The 20,251-nt window shown below is 32.7% G+C and overlaps 1 protein-coding gene across 1 annotated transcript; it reads left to right on the top strand.

Annotated features, from left to right (window-relative positions):
• The first annotated feature begins 422 nt into the window (after positions 1-422).
• On the top strand, positions 423-19,215 carry WDR34 (WD repeat-containing protein 34). The gene is made up of 13 exons (XM_051215956.1): positions 423-516; positions 580-785; positions 2,390-2,465; positions 4,305-4,389; positions 4,440-4,685; positions 4,727-4,779; positions 5,212-5,393; positions 8,142-8,403; positions 9,701-9,936; positions 10,654-10,790; positions 12,668-12,957; positions 13,014-13,216; positions 18,930-19,215. Exons 3-12 carry the CDS (start codon positions 2,398-2,400, stop codon positions 13,111-13,113), a joined length of 1,659 nt encoding a protein of 552 aa, XP_051066500.1. The 5' UTR covers positions 423-516; positions 580-785; positions 2,390-2,397; the 3' UTR covers positions 13,114-13,216; positions 18,930-19,215.
• Positions 19,216-20,251: the final 1,036 nt, after the last annotated feature.

Genomic DNA, 20,251 nt, shown 5'->3' with positions numbered 1-20,251 from the left:
GGGCGCCCTAGTCACGTAAAATGTTGTGAAAGGCAACCAAGGCCAATTAGAGGACGGCAAAAATACACAATAAAACACTCCCTGTTGTGGATTAACCTTGATCTGCAACCCACAGAAGAGAAAAAGAAAATTTAGGTCTCGCTAACAGTACAAACTATACGAGCGGTAGATCCACAACGACCAGTTATGACGGAACTGGCCAACTCATTTCAAATACCTATCTTCCTAAAAACCAAAATCCCAACGCCGGTGCAGATCAGAACCAGAAGATAATAGTAAGTGGTCCAAGAGGTCAAGGGGTCCTTAAGAAAAGATTCACATTATTTAAATGCAGCAACGTTCTCTTAGAACACAAAATCAAGTTCTGATATATTATTTCGTCCCTTAGTGCACAGTTTTAATATTGAACAAAATATGTTGCCATAACTACAACTACAATTTCTGTTAGTCCATATTTCAAAAAATGACAAATTGACTCATAGTTTCAACTATCATAGACTGTTCGCATTATCAAATGTAGGTTCATGTTATTTGCTTGCTTATTCATTTGCTTACCTTTTTTCAAATTTGATCCTACAGATTCAACCCAATCTCCTAATATCAGGAAAACGTTTATCCATTTTGGGTGAATTTTGTGGAAACCCCGAATTTGACTTTGGGGGAAAGCAACATGGTTTTTGATAGATTCCTAATAATGCCTGATCAATTAGATTAATCTCATCATAAGAAAAGATTCGGATATATCCTTGGAACGAATTCTTCCTGTAAATGTCATTTTCGAGGATGTAAGCTGAGTCTTTGATCAGATCTCACATCGGTTTTTGGATTAGACTAGAAACGTTTGTAGATGGTTCCGTAGACAAAAATTAATCTTTAGTTAAACTTCTGTTAATGAGGAATTATTGGTTTATTTAAAACATTGTCTTTTCATTCGCAAAAAGCAACTCGTCAGACTGAATAGTATTTTGTTCTATTGGGACGATTCCAGAGCATCTTCTGTCTTACTTCATATAAAAACCTACCAACTACGGCAAATTTATTTGTCTTATTGTTTAAGAAAGACGTCAAACTGGTAAAACGTGCGCGCTGAAGTTGGTAAGATAGAAGTAAACGCATATTTACCTGCTCAGGTTAAATGAAAGAATCGGTGGTCATCCAAATCCAACAGAAAATGGTTCCAGCCTGAAGGTATTAGTGATCTTCTGTTCCAAGACACGGAAGCCCGTTAAGCAAAAGCTTCTTCAATTCCGTCCACAACCATTTGGACCATATGAATTAGGGGTAAATTTTTGCAAATATGTAGTGATGTCAATCACCAGCTGTGACTTCACCTGAAGATATAGGTTATAACAAGTTGAGAGTCACAGCAAGAAACGACCATAAAACTACAAATAACTGGAGCCGGTTGTCTCAGAGGCTTTTAAATCTTGTAGAGAACATGCAAAGCATTTTGGAACTTGGGTGAAGATATTTTCAAAATAGTCACCCAACAAATGTGGAACCATATCCCAAATGTATGAATAGGAAAGCGAGCTTATGTTTTAAATATAAAGTGGATAAGCTGTAGTTCATTCAAAAGCAACGACTAAACTGGCAAATGGTCTGTTTTCTTATGTGTAGCCTTTATTATATCATTCGAATGATAAACAGACAGACGTTTTTTAGTTGGACCTAAAAATACTGTTACTTTTTGACCCTTGTTTCTTTCGTGATAGGTAAAACTTTGTATTGGGAAGAAGTTATTTCCTGAAAAAACTAGCAGCTAAAATTTATGTAGATTTATAGTGAATCCTATATTCCGTTTTTTCTTATAATTACGAAGAATTTCCAATGTCTTATACAATTTTTCGACTTTTACTGTAAGTTACATAGTTACTGTCTAAAAGTGTGATTTCAAGCAATCAACACATTATTTAATATTACTGCAAATGGTTGATGACGAAAATAATATAGTCAGCTCATATCCGTGTTTAAAAGCAAGTTTTACTCGCATATACTTCGGATTTTAACGTATGAAGTGTAATATAATAAATTTTTAATATTAAAAGATCATTTTAAGCGTGAGTAAATGTTTTTTCACAACCACTTTCATTAATAGGTTATTCCATTAAGTGGCTTGCATCGCCATAATCAAACAATCGGTATTTAGCACTTGAAAACGATTATTACGTTTGTTTGATTACAGCAAGATAGAGGACACTTATATCAACTCTAAAACAGTGTCTGGAAATATGAATATAAATTTTTATTTACTTTTAACCGTGATATTTTACATGGCTTTATTAGCCTAAACATTTATGGACACATCGAAGAATATTCTATCATTGTATAATTGTTTGTTAATTTTGATACTCATAACGTCAATTATTTATACATTATTCACTTCAAGTTTTCATAATGATACAAGAATTCACTGATGAAATTGTTCATGGGGTTCAATGTTATTCACAATGTTCAGAAACCAAGTAAGCGAGATCATACTTATCATAATAGTGTAAATTATACTTCACTTCTAATCAATTGCTTATTAACGACTAGGTCCTAGAAATCTTATAATCAAAACCGTTAGAACTAGCGTGCAGTATAAGAGCTAAATGAAAATGAGGTGAAAAGCTATCCGTATCCGATTTTAAAATGATCTTTTGGCAATTTTAAGTCAAAACATAATAAAAATGATCTCTTACACTTCGTTTACCTATAGGTGGATAAACTTTGTCGGATATGTTTCAAACTGATGGAGTGATAACCACTTATGAGAACTATACTAGTAAATAATGAAGAAACGGCTACTAAAGCTGTAAGCAAAATAAATTACTTAGTTTTGGTATTATCGTTTTCAACAATAATCCGTAGCTAACATGTAGTGCACAATACTCAAAGGTCAATTTTGTCTGATATCAAGGTTGCTTATTAATTTTGTCAAACTTTACCACTTGAATTAAATGCTTCATTTGTTGCGAATACATCTAAATCAGTGTGGTGTATCCGTAGACACACTCACTCGATCATCTTCATTATGAGGACTTAACATGGGATGCTGACACTACTTCAAATTTCAGGCCACTAAGTCAATTATAATCAAGAAAATGATTTCAGAGAAAGATTATTTTTAACTTGAAATATGGATTTATTATAAAGAAGAATTTATTTCAAAACAAATTGCTGGGACGCATACGTAATCAGAACAAATTACATATAAAACTCGCTTTGACTACTCCTAATAAACTACAAAGTTACTAAATAAGTGAATTCGAAAACTAGGTTTACTCTAAAAATCGACGGTCGGTATTAAACTTTAAGCTGGTTTCAGAAGCTTGTTTACTAGCCACTATTCTCCTCAAGTTATAAAGCTAAAGAAATCTTAAGTATCACCAGTATGTTTTTTCAGAAGCGTTACGGTCTCATGGTTATCAGTGATTTACTTCCTTCTTTGCAAAGGTAACTTATAATTAAGAATGCAATGACAGTTATCTTGCAAGTCTTCAAATTTCAAAATCAAACTGAAAGTATGAGTTTTAGATAAACACAAGTTCTACTGTTTTACTAATTTCATCTTTAAAATCAATATGTCGAGCCTAAGGACTCTTAATGTTAGGGAACTAGAACCCTGAATAAAATAAAACCAGAACACTTTTATATTCTCAATTCCTGGGGTGATTGTTTTTCAAATCATCACAATGGAATGAGTCATCAATGCATAAACCTGAATAAAAGGCGATATTTTGTTATGGTACATAAAGTGTAAACTAATGGAGAAAAAGTCATATAACCAAGATGAATATGAGAAAAAGCGTAACAACAAAAACAAATTTTTTCGTAGATAATGACAAAAAGAATACATTTTATTTAGTTGTAATCACAGATCTTGACATTCTCGAAACCTCATACTGGTTAGGTTTTACACTTATGCATTGGTCAAATCAATTTTCAGTGGTTCGTTGCATGTATGTTTTGTAAGCCAACTGCCCACCAGATATGTTTTCCTGCTCCGAATATTTATAATTCCTGACTTCATTCTTGACTCCAGTCTGAGCGGGAAATATATTAAAACCATCGACCATCAAATACTAATGATCTACATATACCTTACACTTCATTTCTAAAATAATATTCATCAGTAATTCATCTGAACAAAATGCTTGCAATTATATTTCTGAATTAGTTTCAAGCCTACTCATATAGCTCGAAAATATATCCATTTTGTATCTACTTTAGCATGCATTACATTCATTTTGTAACGATGCATAATTACCTATTGTTCTAAGTTTTTTCTCAATAAATTTACACAATTAATAATCTTATAGATCATTTGTCGAGTTACAAATGCAAACGGAATCTTATCAAGTGTTTCATCGTGGTACGCAATCGAGACGGTATAAAACTCAAGAAGTAGTTGCTTTTCTTGATAGTGATTTTGATGATTTCTCTCTAACTTTCAGCTTCAAACAAGCTTTTGTCTTCAAGATGAAACACTGCATGATGACATACTTACTAACAACGATAAGTTGACTGAAGAAACAAGAATATTATGTTTTCTTAAACGTACTGAGCCAATCGTTACAAAAGAGATACAAAAAAATATCCACTCCAAAGTGTTTAGACAATCACAGTCAAGAAGACTATTTTATAGAAATAATGCATCGGTGAAACATACACTCATTCTAAATGAAGCAAAAGAATCCAAAGTAGTGTGAATACAATAAATTAATGAATAACTATTTGTTAGTTATCTGTTACAGGATTATCTTGGAATTCTAATGGGACACTATTAGCGATATCGTATCCTTTTTTCTTTATCTTAAACCTAATTCATTAGCTGACAATTTGTTCCAAATGGTAGGGTGAGCTTTTGACAAAGGAATAATTAATAAAAAAATATGAGGTAGATTGAACCAAAAACTGCTGAGGAGTCCCACAATAGGATGAAACGGCTGTCCAGTGCTTCCAGCTTTTCCATGGTGGTCTAGCTTTAATTGACTCATGATCTCAACAATTGAAATTATTAAAATCCCTACAAAGCCCCTTCTGATAATAAACAAAAACATCTAGTTATAATTATGGAAAAGGTTAAATTAGGTGTCACTTAGTTATTTAGTGGTTCGAACGTTGGATCTGTTTTTTTACAACTAAAATGTAATCTTGCTTTAAAACTAAGCCAGTCGTTTACCATACGAATGCTTTACTTCACCACTTTAACATAACGTATCACAGATATGGATCATTGTGTCATACTGATTGGTGTACACATAATGGCATGGCTGCACTTTGGAATGTGTCAAATGAAACATTGGTAATCAATACTCCTCAGCAAAAATATGTAACAGATACTTGTCTAATGTGTATTAAATTTCACCCAACAGTTCCATCTTTGTTAGCTGGAGGGACATTTACAGGTTAGTTTAAATGCATATATATATATATATATATATATATATATATATATCCTCTATAATTAGTAAGTGAAGGGTATCTAGAAATATCATGTTGAGATTGAGAAGACGCCTTTTTGCTCATCGGAAAGAATTATATGTTATTGAATATTATAAAGAGCGAAGTTTAATGGCAAAGTTCTATTGGTATGTTCATCGACCTCATTAAGAAGTGCAGAAGAAGTGAGCTATTAGAATGTCTTTACAAGTGGCCAGAAGCCTACCCTGTTGATACTCAGTCGAATTCCATAAGCTGTTTTTCAGTTAGGAAATAATTTTCGGGACTTACTTCATTTTAATTTTATGCATATGATACTGCCTATAAAGAAAATAAAGACTTCATAGTTAAACCATTCAACTCAAAAAATTAAACACTACTACCGTATCTTTTAAACTTCTGCGCTGATTGAGTCGTTTGACTTTTAAACTAAGTAAATTTATATCTTATCACATCATAGCTATTGCTTCATGATTAAATGGGTTGATAGAATTGATAGGCTTTCCAACACGCATCAGATGATTCTGGTCCTGAATTAGGTTAGTCACACTTTAATTATTTTCTTAACTTGTCTTTAGATATAATGAAAGCGAAAACAACAGGTTATACAAGAAAAACTGAATTCATTCTACTAAAAGTCTGCAGATAGTCTAAAAATTCAGGACCTATTACAATTAAATGTTAAAGGTTTGGCGCACTTTAGTCAGTTGATTTGAGATGGGTATTTGAAAAGGAGCTAAATATCAAAGTAAGTGGAACAGGATATAGGACGTCTTACTGAACATAGTCAGAATTGATGCTTATTTTCATGTGTGAAAAAACATGCGGTTATGAAGAACAGATAATCGGAGCTTTAAGAATAACTTCATTTTTGCTCTTAAAGTTTTGTTGGCTTTGCTTTGTTTATATTTATTAAGGGAACTGAGTGTTGTGAAATAAGTGATTTTAAAATGACAGGGTAACTCACATTTAATCGCATGAAAATAAGCATGCTCTCATGAAACTGGTTAATATTTTGTCTTTTACCTATAAGAACCTTATCACTAATCGTAAAATAGAGTGATCAAGTAATTTCAAATTACACTGATATATAACCTTTAAAAATCACTTAATTAATATGACGTTTTATGAAAACCAAAGAGTAATTTTTCGACGAATTCCACATAAAACCTAGTTAATCCTCTCTGAAAGTGCAACTAGCTAGAAAAGATCTAGATATCTTGGTTTCCTGTGGTTAAAAATCATATTCTAACTACAACTGACCCCCGAAATAGTATTTTCCAAGCCCATTTTAGCAATGGGATTTTCAACTCAATTTCCTACAGTTCTATTTGACCTAATTTCATATAAATAGTGTTTCCTTCTTTACTTCAAAAGAATAAGAGCAATCTGGAGAGTAACCAAAAGGCAGGCAATGAAATCATTTAGAGGACTCAAATTCAAACCTTACGATGAACGCCTTAAGTAACCAAATCCTTATCCTTTAGGCACAAACTATCCAAAACATCCTTTGATGCCCTCTATTTCAACACAAACCTTACGAGAATACTCGGAAGCTAGAGGCAAACCAGATTGTAAGCATACTTTTTACTCCTTACGAGTAGTCAGGTGCGGGAATTCTGCACAGGTTTTCATGGTCCAAACAAATTCCCATCAGTCGTTCACTTGAAAACGTAGCATATCCTTAATGACTAAACATAATCTATGAGTAACTTTTATTTCTGTTTGTTTGATAACCCATGATTCTTACCTGGAGGCATCAGTGATCTGTTGCTACTAGACACGAAAGCTCGTTAGGTAGAGACTTCTGTGCATTTCACAACTGCCTGAACCATTAAGTTTCCTCTGAATAACTACAGTTAATGAATCACTAAGAAATACGTAATACTCAGCAACTAGTTGGTGTATCCAAACTCCCTCATTAAGAGATAAACCGAACTATATATAAAACTCTAAAAGCTATCAAGCTAAAATACATGGACAAATTGTTTCCTTCGGTGAAATAAAAGTCTTGTAAAATCTCAATAAACAAATTGACAGTCATACTTTAAAGACTCCATCAACTAATAATTAAAACAATATCTATTACAAAAATATTGTTATTTCTTTACAGTCATAATGTTATCATATAATTCTTGAATAAATTGTATTATATTAATGTAAATATCATTTTATAACTGTATAATTAATGATAAATAAATGCAGGTAATGAGCTTTTGAGAGAATGAATGACACCACAGAGTGAGAAGTATCAAATAATTTTTAAATTCAGGATGGATGGGAAAATGAATGTGTTTGGCTTACTTAAAGACTGTAACTGAAGATCATAATTAAATCAATGATCCCATCTAGGTAATCTAAATTTCTAAATACTACTCAGTGCAAAAGCCCATAAACCCATGGGCAGATGTCATGTCTTAGTTTAGCTGTCTTTAGTCGTCCTCTACTTCATTCAAACTCTAACAACTATTACATTTCAGGTAGAAGGTGACTGGGGTCTGTTTTACGCATCTTCAGTCAATGAATTGCACAGCTAGATTAATCGATTTTAGGTTAGCATCAGTACTCCATGGATAAACTCTACTACGCTCGTTTGTTGTTACAATACCTCAGGCATTTATTAAAGATACAAAATAACTCTAACATCACCTATTATTTAAATACATTGTCAAATCACTTCTTGTTTTTTGCGTTGTTTATCTACCGTTGTCTAGGAGATTTAGTCGTCTGGAATCGTACCAACGAAAATGATCATCTATTAACCAGTATCGGAAGTATGCACAGTGGTCATAAGGATTGTATCAATCAAATCAGTTGGATACGAAATAGTCTAGAGTCTAACTTACAAAATCTAACTTCCGAAAAAATCAGTCGGTATACAACAACTTATAGGTTATTAAGTTCAGGAAGTGATGGAAGAATTGTTTGTTGGCGAATTGATCTGTGTCACTTAGGAAATGTGAACTGTGTTAAGATGTAAGTAGTTAGTTTTGATTGAATATATCTTTATATTTCTTTGCATTTTTGACCAATTGTTATGACGTGCAATTTTTGCAAAGGATTTTTTAACAAAGACTAACATCAGTTGAAGAACCATTATAAGCCTGGTTTAAACTCCTGAAATAATGTTCACATGTGACTGTATACCATAACAAATCTGAGACCTACTGGTATCGCAGCTTGAAGACTACTGATTTGCAATCTTATGATATTCGTTTTTATATTCAAGAGTATTGTGATAAAACGTTATCGCTACCCAATGATATCATTAAGTCGCACCACCTATTCAATTGACTTTGTAAATCGCTGTGTTTTGATAGGAGGTTGATAAATCCGTTTCCAAGCTATTTGCGGGTATGTACATGGTTATCATTATTATAAAACTTAGCAAAAACCTCATATACCACCTAAGCAAGTAATTTCAATTACACTGTATCAAATCGATGGCACTTCAATATATTTTTTTTCGGATAACATATCAATCTACAGATATCCTTTGTTTATCTTTTTGATCACTAATTTATAGTTCATACGGAATATATAGTGTCTTTGATAACTAATATAAAATGTTTATGGAATCAACCAATTTAGAACTTTATTTATGATTATCTCAGTTCGTGGGTTTTATTTTTTCATTGATGTCAAAATTTGTAAATTAAATGTATAATATAAACATAAAAATTTTATGTAAACTTAACGTCTAATAGTTTTGAAAAGAATGTATGGCGTGACTAAAATTTATGGACAAACTACTCAGGTATAGGATAACAGGTCTCGGATTTTGGTGCGAAATCCACCCGTCCATTAGGCTAAATAGAGTTTTGGCATTATAGCTGATACCAGTTCGTTATGAAAACCATAAATCTAATTTTTAACCCTAACCATCAACTGTAAATCATAACTCTAATTCCTCATACTGGTTTATAACCCTCATTTGGTCCTAGTTATTAAGTGAACACTCTCGAGGTCACTTTAGCGTCGCTCAAATGTCGTCCATAAATTGTAGTCTCACCATATTTTCTTATCAACACTTGTAAGAAGTTGTCTTGATAAGTATAAGTTTTGTGATCATTTAGTAATATAAAAGTCATAATAATATGGTAGTTAATAATTCTTTACAATCACAAATTATTTTTTCCCTAGTTCTATAACTCAATAAGACATGAAATACTGAGGTAAGTGGTCGCTTCCACTGGTTATTTGATATTAATTTATCAATTTACTCGATTTAATAATAATATGAATATGTTTACAATTTAATTTCTTACTATAGTTTTCAAATAAGACATAAAGATCAGAGTCCTTTACCAATATCCAACCATTTTAATTCATTAAAGAAATGCAGTCTCTTTCGGTCAGATCTATCCGAAACAATAAATAGTGACAGAGCAGTTAATATAACTTGTATTTCATTAGCTAAAAATGATCCAGAAAAATTTGTTGTTGGAACAGAAACAGGAGGACTATTAATATGTCAAATAAATTCTGTTAACTGGAATGAAACATATAGTGAGTATCACATTATTACACTTAACAACATTTACAGAATTCATTTACAATATACTTTTGAACTTGAAGAGTTTATTTATTTCGTACATGTCTGAAGATGTTATTTAATGTTCCGGTTAGAAAAAAAATATTTTTCACGCTGATTAACATTAAACTAGACAACGGAAAAAAAACAGTCCAAAACTCGAATTATTTCCAAAGCTTCTTTATTGAATGTCTTTCATTAGGTACATGAAACGCTTTTGTTTACAACTACCAAGTATTTTACAGTGGTAACTTGAACCGATGTACCTGTATACCAGGTTCTATGTATTTTGTGACTAACTGAATTTTGGTCGGATGTTTTGATGAGTTGTCATCAAAATTGTCTATGTCGAACGGTATGCATTAAGACTGTTTAGTTTCGTTATTTGAGTTAACTCTTTGATAGAGGTATATTTCTGGGTATAGTAATTTGCCCCCACAACATTCTAAGTTTTATGAACGACTTAAGCAAATATACGAGAATGTTTGAACCATATTTCTTTCCCTTTTAGGACTGGTCTAAATCAACGTCTTGTTGAAAATAACAGTATTTCATAGTTAGTCACATGATCATGCTCTCACAAATACAACAATTTAATCATTTTATATGATATAATAAGCTAAGGAATAAAAATTTCAAATAATTAAAATACGCTCACGATATATATTAATTGAATTCAACTTTCATTTCAGAAGAATCCTTGGAAGAATACATACAGTCACCGGTTAGATTTTCACTTACTCGTCAAGATGGTCCGATTTATTCAGTAGATTGGAGTAAATTCTATCCCAACCTTATTATAGCTTGTGGGTTCAATCATTGTATTCAGGTATGAATAAAAAAGATAACCAGTTGAAAAATATGGTTAATGTAGAAACTTTTAAATCACCAAAATGTAAATAATAATTCAACATACAATACCATGTTTTGCAAAATGGCATGGTAAAATTAGTGTTATTTGCAACTCGAGATATTCATGCTTGTTCGAGTTAATCTGATTATTAATTAAAGTTTTTGTTTAATTATTAGTATTTATGAGGTAGAAGCCTATCACTACATTTTCAGAAAGTTTTAATTTCTGAGATTCAACATTACAACGATTTGCAGTTAATTTTTATACCTTAATATTGAACAACTCAGTTTGAAGCTAACTTTCTATTCTAAAAACATGGTTTCAAGTATACTGTTTATGCATAAACATTGATTGACATCAAAGTCGGCAACATTGTATCCCTTTAGATTGTAAAACATCCTTTTATCTTGTTTGAAAAATGAATAGAACTCAATCGTCAAGTCTGTTTTATATGATAAGTACTAGGAATTGGTTAACCACATATCTCATTTTTTTATTTTATCCAATTAAAAAGTTCTGGTTCGTTTTACTATTCCTTAATTCCATTTCATTTGTTACAGATAAATAAAACTAACAACCTAATTTGTATGAAACCTGCTTCCGAATTAAGCAAACGTTAATTTGTTTGTTAGATAGCTCCAGGTAGTCGAGAAAAAAAAACGGGGACAAAAGTTACATGCCAATAGCCACTTGTCATCAAGATACACCTGGAATTTTGAAGGAACTAATACTTTCTGTGATATTTGGATCTGTATCATTCAGCTTCACTTTCTGAGACCACTGAGTTATTCAGTCTTTGACTGACCTGTAGGAATGATATATCTACAAGTGACCAGTCCCGTAGAAAAGACTGGATTCTATCGATTAGCAGTATATATATATATATATATATATATATATATATATATATATCAGAAGGGGTTTTGGAGAGATTGTATTACTTTCATTAGTTGAGATCATGAGTCAATTGAAGCTAGAGCAAATATTGAAATTACCTCAATCTCCCCAAAGCCCCTCCTAATAATAATCGATATATGCTCACTAATGACTGACTTCAAGAGGTATATCCCGGAGTTTTGGTAAGAAACAGTGACCAGTGGAGTTCAACCGGGTCTGTTGTGAGACAGGAACTCACTGATGACAGTGGTGGACGTGTCGCTCAATTTCGTGGATTACTTGAAGTTAGATATTAACACCGCTGGATGCCGGCTCAGTGGTTTAATGGTTAAGCGCTTGTGCGCGATACCGATAAGTTCTGGGTTCGAATCCCGCGAGGTGGGATCGTGAATGCACATTGCTGAGGAGTCCCACAGTAGGACGAAACGGCCGTCCAGTGCCTCCAGGTTTTCCATGGTGGTCTAGCATTAATTGACTCATGATCTCAACTATATATATTACTTTCGTTACCATTAATTGATCATTCAATCAAAAATTCGGTTATAACTGAGCTAAACTAGTTGATTTTGAAATAAATTAAGTTCCATTAAAACAGTTACTGTTTGACTGATATGTTTAAAATCAGAATAAAAAATGAATCCCACTTGTTCGATCCCTATGACCGGGCTTTACAGTTTTTAAGTAACATGTAACTGAAATTGTAAAGATAAAGCAATCATCCCATTATCTCAGTCAAAATATGACTTAAGAAATGATTCAAAGTATATACTCACGTAATAATATTAATGTCCCAGTTTTTAACTTTGTTTTATATACATTAAAAACAATATATCATTATGAAAAATGAAGTCTTTCCCTTTATAGTTTATTAAATAATTGAAATTTAATAAAGCAAGTCATTATTATTAGGGGATTTTAAAATGTTGAATTCTTTCATTTTATATGTTTAATTTTAGCTTTTCAATGTATTACAAAAATCCCCATTAATAAGTTTAGATCCAAATTATGGTTCAATACTTGTTGTTGAATTTTCCTCATATTTATCAAATATTTTTATCTGTATAACCGAATATCATCATATACTTATTTATGATTTAACTGGTGATGAAGAAATTAATCTAATGTACAATTGTTTTAATGAAGAGAAACTGTATAGTCTTCAACCTGAACTACTGTATACATTGACATCTCAAATTGATAATGATATTCAAAGTACAATTGTATCTGCGAAACTTAATGAAAAAGAGTAAGTCACATTTTCAATGTTTTTTTAAACAAACATTTATTTCATCTTTATTTTAGTTCTAAACTTGTTGCTACTGGAAGTACAAGTGGGATTGTTTATGTATGGGATTTTGGTAATCTAATCAATGAATTATCGTTAAAAGTAATAAATACATGATAATTATACATATTTCCTAGTTCTATAATGAAGTGATTTATTCACTTATTCAGCGTTTTAATTTACAACTTGTGAACTGGATTACTTCATCCATTTATTCATTGTATACTTTTAGAAATGGAGTGTACGTTTTATCATGTATTTTTAACTGCTTATTTAATGTAGCTCATTTTAAAAGTACATGTTAAGGCACTAGTATCTCAGATATACCTTTTACATGACACTCGTTAATACTTTTAGGCTGTCAGACCCAAAGTTGATGGAGCGTCGTTCACTAAGCAAATCACTTTTCACGTTCGTTAGATTAACAATGCTAGTAGTGAAATTGAGATTCATGCTGGACAGTAAACTAGAAATAGGTTCATCACATGCTCCGATTCTATTTTCATTTTCAGAGGAACTACTATTGTAGTGAACGAGAACACAAGTGGGGACAATCGCATGTATTTGTATACAAAATTACTGAATACCGTAGTAAAATCTGAAAAACACATAATAAATTCTTCATTTGTAAAATTTCAATAAATCGTCTCAAACTCGATTGTTCCTTCGTTTCCACACCAACCATTCTCTGTTCCCATCCTTTTTTCTTCGATCTTCTTAACCTTCTGCCACCAGGCATTTCACTTTCGATTGACGGCACATACTAATTATATCTGTCGATATCAGTAGCAGACAATCATTAATTCACAGTTGGTTCATGTTAATTACTTTCATTGTAAAACGGATAGGCTCAAATTCGTCTGAAACAGTTAAGAATTTAGACTTTATTACATGTCACAAATCAACACTGTTTGTTAATTTATCTTCAAATAGTATGTTTATATTTTCAATAATTAGATAACGTGATCATTTTTCAGTGGTAAACCGAGTTAATGTTGTGTTTCTTCATTTGATTATCATATTAACGTATCAGTCAGAATGTTACGTAGAAAGCAATTCAAACCAGCCGTCTATTCTATTACTTTCATAAAACTGTGGTTTGGACTGCATATTCACACTCACCAACCCCAGTTGATGAAACATTTTTCACAACTCCCTACGTTTTCCTTAATTCTTCTATGCAAAAATATTTGGAGTTTCAGAAAAAACATCATTGTCTATACGAGTGTTCGTCAAGATTAGAACGAATAATTTGACAGTAATTGAGCGCCGAGTATAGAGAAGTCATTATATGTGAAAATTATATTTGAAATATTCTCAGCGATTGAAATTTAACTAATTCCAACGTTTCGTCCAGCTAACTTGTCTGGACTTCTTCAGGGTAATAATCAAAATCAAAATTATCAAAGAAATATATAGCTTTTTAGCAATCAGGATTATACTGTGTTAAACCAATCATATTTGGATGTTGATTTTTTGTAAAATAGGATAAAATGAGTCAGTAAACTAGAAATCATGTGAAGAAATCAACTACATGGAAATACTTAACTGAGTAACAAATCGTATGTGTGTGAGTGTGTAGGTGTGTATGTATGTGTGAGAGATTGATATGAAGGAATAAATAAGGTTCAAGTTCAAGGATGAAAAATTGATAGTGAAACATCGATGTACATGTCAGAACATAAATTGTATTGTTTAAAAACTCATTGAATTCTTTCAAAAATAATAACGATGCATGTGATATAAAAAACAGGTTTAAACAAGAGATGGGTTCCAAATTTACTTGTCAAACGAAATTTGCCAGGTAGTTGCCAGTTGAATACCATCTTTTCGGTTCAGGCTGGTCTTGTTCGCCCATATATGCAGCGCTTCTGCTGTCAATCTTTCTTTATGGTTGTTAAAACCTTTCTGAAGTATTTTGTTCCCTTCAAAATTAATCTTGTGTCCTGTTTCTAACGCATGTAATTCTATCGCTGACTTATTTTCAAGTTCCTTTAAATCGACCGAGGATTTTGGAACATTTTTCAAGCATTGTTTGTGTTCCTTCAATCTTACATTCAATTGCCTGGATGTTTCTCCAACATAGGTAGCATTACAGTCATGACAGTTAATCTCGTACACAATATTCTGTTGTTCTTCCTTTGCTAACTTGTCCTTAACTGTTATGACCTTGGATGTCTGACTTTTCGATCACACGACTTATCTACCAATCCGAATACGACTTATACGAATCTTCACACTAGGCCAACCAATGACGTTCAACCGGTGTGGGCAGTTTAGCGTCCTTATTGGTCCTATGTCCTACGAGCCCTTCCACTTGAGTCCAGAACACAATACCAGCTTCCGAATCAGAGCAGATCGTTTATTTCAGGCATACTTGGTTTATATATCAATCATACAGACCGCAACGTACCATAAAATAGGAAATAATATTTGTACACAAATAAGCCCAAAAAGTGGCTGTGAATGTGGGAGGCATTAGTTAATAAACTGAACATAATTTAAGAAGCGTAAATCGTACAATAATAAATTATAGGTCAAAATAAAGCTTATCATAAAAGGAATATAAATATACATAATGTAATTGTTGAATAGTTATACAATAAGAATATTCATAGAATATTAGTCCATGAATAGTCCTCGGAAGTTACCTGTAATTTAATCTTCACCGGATATAACACCTCCCTTTTTTTTTTTTAAGATTCCAAGTTTAGATTCTGATTTTTAAGAAAAATTATGTGTAACTTTCAATTTTCCTCCTCCGCGAAATAATGTTGGGTCCTTATGTCTCCAAATTACAACTAATAGGACTTTGTTTAAACCATGTTTCTCGTATTGACTGGAGAATCCACTAAAAGTGACTAGACGATAATGAACGACTTTTGATTTGAGGTCATTATTTTCAAGTTCATTATGAATCTCATTAGCAGATAACGAGTCATTAAGAAAGTCAACGTCTAACAGAATTAAATTAGATTTTTGGCCATCATTCGACTCAGCTGACATATTTCCCTCATTGTTATAAGAAGTTTCATCAAAATCATATGCATTATTCTGAGAATCAATGTCTGGCACACTGTCATTAGAAATGGGATAAGTTGACTCAATATAAAATTCTGTCTTCCGGTGATTTTGAGTAACATCTGGTACAATTTGGTTCATCGTGTTGCTCCAGTTATTTTCTGAATACGAGTCACCATAGCTTTCTCGACTAATAGCACGTGGACCACAATTTTGTTCGAGCTGACGTTTATTTTCGCAGCTAGACAGTACCAGTAGTGTTTCATTTGATTCTGGACTCTGAGCATCATCTACAGGATCTGGCTCCTGATCATCTGGTATTGTCACAACTTCATGTGCATTTAGCACAATATTTTCTTGCTCTGAGCTGGACACGTTACCAATATTACGTTTTCCTTCTGGCAAAGGTAATGGATATGAATGATTTTGTAAAGCGTCATTTAATCCTGTTGAAAAGTCTGCACAAAGGCGAATAGCTCCGCTCGCTTTCTGAACTACTACAATTGGTGCTGCCCATGCCGAATAATTAACAGGTTGTATAACACCGAGTTCCTCTAGTCGGTCTAATTCTTTGTCGACTTTGTCAATAGCTGCATATGGAACTTGACGCTTTGGACGGAAAACAGGTTTTACATCCTGTCGTAGGTATAATTTTGCCTTCTCAATTGTGCAGCATCCCAATTTATTCTGGAACAAGTTTTTATGTTTCTGCAAAAGATCTTCTATCGTTACGACTTTCTTGGTTACATGAACTGCGGGTGGATCTCTAGGATTATTTGCGCCTTTCATTGTGCATATTTCATTTAATGGTACATCCCATAAATTTAGTTTATCTATCCAGTCTATACCAATAAGGTCTAACTCATGTCTGTTCGTTAAGTAGCAATTTCCTGTAAAGTAATTACCTCGGAATTTAACAGAGCATTTTATCATTCCCACAAGTTTCAATATATCTCCGGACGCATTCCGTGCAGTGTGCTCTGTTGGTAATACTTTCGGACACCCAATTAAATACCAAGTTCGTCTCGAGATTAGTGTGATATCTGACGCTGTGTCCAATTGCAATCGAATATAAACACCATTAACAATTAATTCCACATATCTTCTTTTATTCGCTACGCTTAGAGCCCGTGTAGAATATACGCTGTTTATATACTTATTTTCGTACTGGTGCGGACGTCTGGTTCGTTTTGGTCTTAAACTTTCTCTAGTTCGGCAGACTAATTCTTTGTGGCCAACTTTATTGCATATAGTGCATCTATGATTTCTAAACCGGCAAAATCTTGAGAAATGCCATGCACCACAATACCAACATTTAGTTGCAGGTTTAGGAGCTTTTGAGTGATATTTATGACTTTTGGTACTATTTTGTCTTTGACCTGTCTTGACAGCATGAACAGAATTTGAGGGCACAACACTTTTGGTTTCCAGCATAGCTGTATCTTGTTTTAGGTTTATTAATCGTTGACATTCAGTGGTGATAGTTTGTAACGTCATTTCATCATCATGTTCCATACGGGATAACAACTTCATGCGAAAGTCAGCATCAACAGGAGAGTTCAGACCAGAAATGAATAATAAGCATTTAAATTGATCACTGGTTAATACATTTAATTTAAATCGTTCTGCTTGTAAATTTACTCTTCCGGCGTACGTATTATAATCTTCATCAGCCTCTTTAGTCAGCTGTAGACAGTTATACCGGATACGGAATAAAGACGCCTGTTCACAAAACATTTTATTTAGGATGTTAACAGTTTCATCGAAATTAACTTCTCGCGGATGTTTAGGCAGAATATGGTTTTTATACTTTTGATGCTCATTAGGACCAAGTTTCTGTAATAGCAGCCGGACTTTCTTTGCATCATCCATAGTAGCAAATTCTACTCGAAAAATATCTTCTACTCTGCCGAACCATGCTTCAAAAGTGTGACCGCTGTCTGCATCAAATATAAATTCTGGAATTGGATTGAGATATGATTCTATACTTCTATAATCTGGATTACCTTGTTGAATAGATAGTTTACCCAAAAGTGCCTCCAATAGTTGTTGTTGCGAAGCTAACATTTGATGCTGCTGCTGTAATAATAACTGCAATTGTTCTGAAGAATCTGACTTTTTTTTTTTTTAAAATAAAAATTTTACTGCTAATAATAATATTAATCCAAAAATCACCGGCAACTTATTACAGCTAATTTATTTCCAAAATCTGAGTCACCACTTGTATTATTATTATTTCTTTGTTGCCAAATTCCCCGTCGCCAATTGTTATGACCTTGAAGTTGAGGGTTCAAAACTTTTATCCCATCCCCGTCGCCAATTGTTATGACCTTGGATGTCTGACTTTTCGATCACACGACTTATCTACCAATCCGAATACGACTTATACGAATCTTCACACTAGGCCAACCAATGACGTTCAACCGGTGTGGGCAGTTTAGCGTCCTTATTGGTCCTATGTCCTACGAGCCCTTCCACTTGAGTCCAGAACACAATACCAGCTTCCGAATCAGAGCAGATCGTTTATTTCAGGCATACTTGGTTTATATATCAATCATACAGACCGCAACGTACCATAAAATAGGAAATAATATTTGTACACAAATAAGCCCAAAAAGTGGCTGTGAATGTGGGAGGCATTAGTTAATAAACTGAACATAATTTAAGAAGCGTAAATCGTACAATAATAAATTATAGGTCAAAATAAAGCTTATCATAAAAGGAATATAAATATACATAATGTAATTGTTGAATAGTTATACAATAAGAATATTCATAGAATATTAGTCCATGAATAGTCCTCGGAAGTTACCTGTAATTTAATCTTCACCGGATATAACATTAACTTTCACTAATGTCGATCTTAATGTGTTATTCGCTCTCGAATATACTCTTATATCATGTTTGTTTAGAATCCGTTTGATTTCTTCTGATGTTTCACTATGGTAAGGTATGACTACAGTGTACTTCCATTCTTTTCGTATATTATCTAGTTTAGTTTTTCTTTCATTTTTAATAATCTTCTTTAAAAACCTTTTTGGGTAGTTGTTATCCCTAAGAGTAGAAAATACTTTATTTAATTCGCTTCGTTGGTCTTCCTTGTCTGTAACAATCTTAGTACTTCTGTTCATTAGATTTTTTACCACATTAATTTTCGTGCTCTGTGAATGGGCTGAATTAAAATCCAAGTATCTCTCGGAATGTGTTGATTTTCTGTAAACATTTATTTTAAACTTCTTATTATTGTGTCGACGTTCAACCAAACAATCTAGAAATGCTAGTTTGTGGTCAACTGATTCTAATTCCTTAGTTTAATGTTTTCAGAAATGCTGTTTACATTGTTAAATAATTCTTCCATACCATCCCGTTTATTGATAATAAAAATATCGTCTACATACCTTAACCATTACTTTGGTGGACATAAACATTTTGCGATTGCACTAGTTTCTAGGGAATGCATGAATAAATTCGCTACAGTCGGAGAAACTGGTGAGCCCATTGCTATACCCTCTTTCCGTCTGTAAAGTTGACCTCGAAATATGAATAAGGTAGATCTTAAACATAATTCTAAGCATTTTATAACCTCTGATGGATCTAATGGGCATCGTAAATTCAAATCTGAATCAGAATCTAAACAATCACTGATAATATCCATAGCTCGACTGATAGGTACATTAGTGAATAAGGAAGATACATCAAAACTTGCCATTATTTCGTCTTCTTCTATATCGATGGTATCAATTAAATTCTTGAATTCCATAGAGTTGTCTGCTATTAATTGTTTGTGAATAATATCTGAATCACAACAATTTACAGGTTTTCTCAAGAGCGAACAATTGAGGATTCGATAAACTACATTTACTTATATTTCAAACATTGATATTACACTTGTAGTTACCATCTGTGTCTACGATTTCTATTAAACAGTAAGCTACTTCCTTCTAGTCTCGTATTGAGAATGAATGGCTCTTTAGTTGACTGTCTGAAGCAACCAATATCTGTATTTCATCTGTGAGCTCGGCGTTATGTACTATAAATATCTGAACACTACCTATTACATGAAATTGAGGATGATAAAGACACTTGTAAGTTTTGATTATTTAGACACACAGCGGTACATAATACAAACATTCTGTGTGATTTTGACTTTTCCATAAGTTTCGTGCACATAGTTGGATACGACAAGTATTGCAGCTCCAGATACGTAAATTATTAGTACTCCTTCTTTTTTCTA

The sequence above is a fragment of the Schistosoma haematobium genome, chromosome 4, assembly GCF_000699445.3.
Source record: "Schistosoma haematobium chromosome 4, whole genome shotgun sequence".
In the NCBI taxonomy this organism is placed as follows: Eukaryota; Metazoa; Platyhelminthes; class Trematoda; order Strigeidida; family Schistosomatidae; genus Schistosoma; species Schistosoma haematobium.
The sequence above is the reverse complement of the archived record's forward strand: the minus strand, read 5'-3'. Positions and strand labels throughout refer to the sequence as shown.